Consider the following 2,649-nt stretch of genomic DNA (forward strand, 5'->3'; position numbering starts at 1 on the left):
GCAGGGATGCAGGCCAGTGCGAACAATGGGCCTGGGTCACACACAAAGTGGTCAATAATGTTGGGTCCACAGAAGGGAAGTTGGGAGATAAGGACAATGGGGACAGGGTAGCAGAGAAACCCACTCACCCAGCAACCACTGACCAGGATCACACAGAACTTCCTAGTCATGATGGAGGGGTAGTGCAGTGGGCGACAGATGGCCAGGAACCGATCATAAGCCATAACTGATAAGAAGAAACACTCCGTTGTGCCCAGTGAAAAGAAGAAATAGAATTGGAGGAAGCAGCCAGCGAAGGAGATGGTCTTGGTTTCAGAGAGGATGTTGACCAGCATGTTTGGAACAGTGGAGGAAACATACCAAATCTCTAGGAAGGCAAAGCTTCCCAAGAAAATGTACATGGGTGTGTGAAGTCGCCTGTCCCATTTCACTGCACAGACAATAGCCCCATTCCCCAGCAGGGTCAGGAGATAGAATACCAGGAGCAATGAGAAGAAGAAGTTCTGCATCTCCCTTGGACCACGGAAACCTAGGAGGACAAACTCAGTCACAAAATGCATTGTTGTATTCTGGGATCCCAGAGCTGTTAGAAAAACACAAAAATCAAGGAGTGAATAATAATGAACATTCGTAGGTCTTACTAGCAAACTGCTTGAGAATTGCACAAAGTATTTATATAAACATCATCTCGTTTGGTCTTCCTAATGTCCCTTTGAGCACTAAGGAGGTGTGCTGTATCTTCTCTCTTAATGATAATGAAACGGAAGTTCAGAGAGATTTAAGGAGTTTACTTAAATGTGCAAAGCCAGTAAATCCTAGATACACACTGGTTCATTTGGAGATTGTTTTAGAACAAAGTTCATTTCACTTCATTTCAAATATTTCTATAACCTGGAGTTTCAGTTCTGTTTTGTCCTTCATGTTAAAATCATTTCACCTTGGATATCCTACATACAAGTATAAAGCTTGGATACATCCTTTTACTTTGAAACCAAATTGAGTATAACTCTGAAGCAAAACTAGCTATTAGATTGCCTTCTTGGTCAGAATTTCATATGTAGAAATCCAATAAAAAGCAGGTAAGAATGGAACTGTGGGTGGGAGTCTTGAGCCTCCTTGCATTTGCTGCTCTTAGGGAGATGCTGCAGAACTCACAGACGGACAACAGTTTAGTGGTTACCAGAGGATAAGGGGGAAGGGGAGTGGTAGAAGAGGAAAAAGGGGTTCAAATACTCATANTCAGCATCTTAGCTGTAGAGGGCAGTGTCACTGGCCCTCATATGTGGGATCCGAACCAGGGTCCTCTGGTGTCCCAAGCCAGCTCTTAACCAACGTGCCACTCAGCCGGCTCTGTTATGTGTCTTTTTAATGAAGTGTTGGACTGTCATGTAAGCAAATAACCAATCTCTTAACAAATTTGTGTGGGCAGAGATTACACATTGGAAAAATCAAAATCTTCCTGGAAGTAAATATTGAGATTTTTAAGAATTATTTTTACCATGTGTGTAGTGGCAATCTCTTCCCATGGAAATACATTTATGAAACTAAAAGCGTATAAAAATGATCAAATACATGATGAATTTTGCTTGCACAAGAGGACCGCCGTGATGGTTATGAATAATGCCAAGTCAGTTGGGGTAAAAGAAGAGGACTATTCTGACATTTGCAGAAAGACAGTCAGTCAGTCATTAGATTTCACAAGATTTTGATAGTTCTCATTGCACAAAGGACCTGATGGAGGGCGAATTTCATGTCCCTGTTGCGTAGGCTGTAGATGAAGGGGTTTAAGACTGGTATCACTACAGAGTATATCAGTGTGATGATCTTATGCATAGCACCTGAGTTGTCAGATGTTGGACTTACGTACATCACCATTATGGTTCCATAGAACAGACACACCACAGCTAAGTGGGATCCACAGGTGGCGAAGGCCTTTTGCCGCCCAGTTGAAGAAGGAATCCGTAGCACAGCTCTGAGTACCAGAAAATAGGACCCTAGGATGTACAATATGGTGAGAACGATGATAAGGGAGCTCACAGAATATAATACATGCTCTATGATGGGTGTAGGAGCACAGGACAATGCCACCAGTGGGCCCACATCGCATAGAAAGTGATCAATGATGTTGGGACCACAAAAGGGTAGTTGAGAAATGAAGAAAATTGAAATTGAATATGACAAGAAACCAATCATCCAACAAAGAGACACCAGAATGACACAGAACTGTCCAGTCATGATGGAGGGATAGTGCAATGGGCGGCAGATGGCCAGGTACCGATCATAAGCCATGACACAGAGGAAGAAACACTCAGTTGTGCCCAGGGAAAAGAAGAAGTAGAATTGAGTGAAGCATCCAGAGAAGGATATGGTCTTGGTTTTGGAAAGAATATTGGCCAGCATGTTGGGGACTGTGCAGGTCACATACCAGATCTCTAGGAAGGAGAAGTTGGCCAGGAGCATGTACATGGGGGTATGGAGTCGGTTGTCCCATCTCACTGCACAAATGATGGCCGTATTCCCAGTCAGGGTCAAGATGTAGACCAACAAAATCATTGAGAAAAGGATGATTTGTATTTTCCAGGGACCAGGAAAGCCCAACAAGACAAACTGTGTTACAGTTGACATCCCTGACTTATTCATTGTTCCCAG

At 43.3% G+C, this 2,649-nt stretch overlaps 2 protein-coding genes across 2 annotated transcripts in view; both read right to left on the minus strand.

Annotated features, from left to right (window-relative positions):
• The window catches only part of LOC109378661 (olfactory receptor 11H6-like), a 7,001-nt gene extending 6,373 nt beyond the window's left edge, over positions 1–628 (minus strand). Inside the window, 2 exon segments of the mRNA XM_019634974.1 lie at positions 3–601; positions 604–628. Of these exon segments, the coding sequence (XP_019490519.1) occupies positions 3–601; positions 604–628 (624 nt within the window).
• Positions 629–1,695: 1,067 nt separating this feature from the next.
• On the minus strand, positions 1,696–2,640 carry LOC109378662 (olfactory receptor 11H7-like). Its single transcript, XM_019634975.1, has one exon. It carries the CDS (start codon positions 2,638–2,640, stop codon positions 1,696–1,698), a length of 945 nt encoding a protein of 314 aa, XP_019490520.1.
• Between the last annotated feature and the right edge of the window lie 9 nt (positions 2,641–2,649).

The sequence above is a fragment of the Hipposideros armiger genome, unplaced genomic scaffold (assembly GCF_001890085.2).
Source record: "Hipposideros armiger isolate ML-2016 unplaced genomic scaffold, ASM189008v1 scaffold_2407, whole genome shotgun sequence".
In the NCBI taxonomy this organism is placed as follows: Eukaryota; Metazoa; Chordata; class Mammalia; order Chiroptera; family Hipposideridae; genus Hipposideros; species Hipposideros armiger.

Bases quoted from the DNA above. Each gene is read 5' to 3' on its own strand.
- LOC109378662 (XM_019634975.1), bottom strand. From the start codon at position 2,640: ATGAATAAGTCAGGGATGTCAACTGTAACACAGTTTGTCTTGTTGGGC.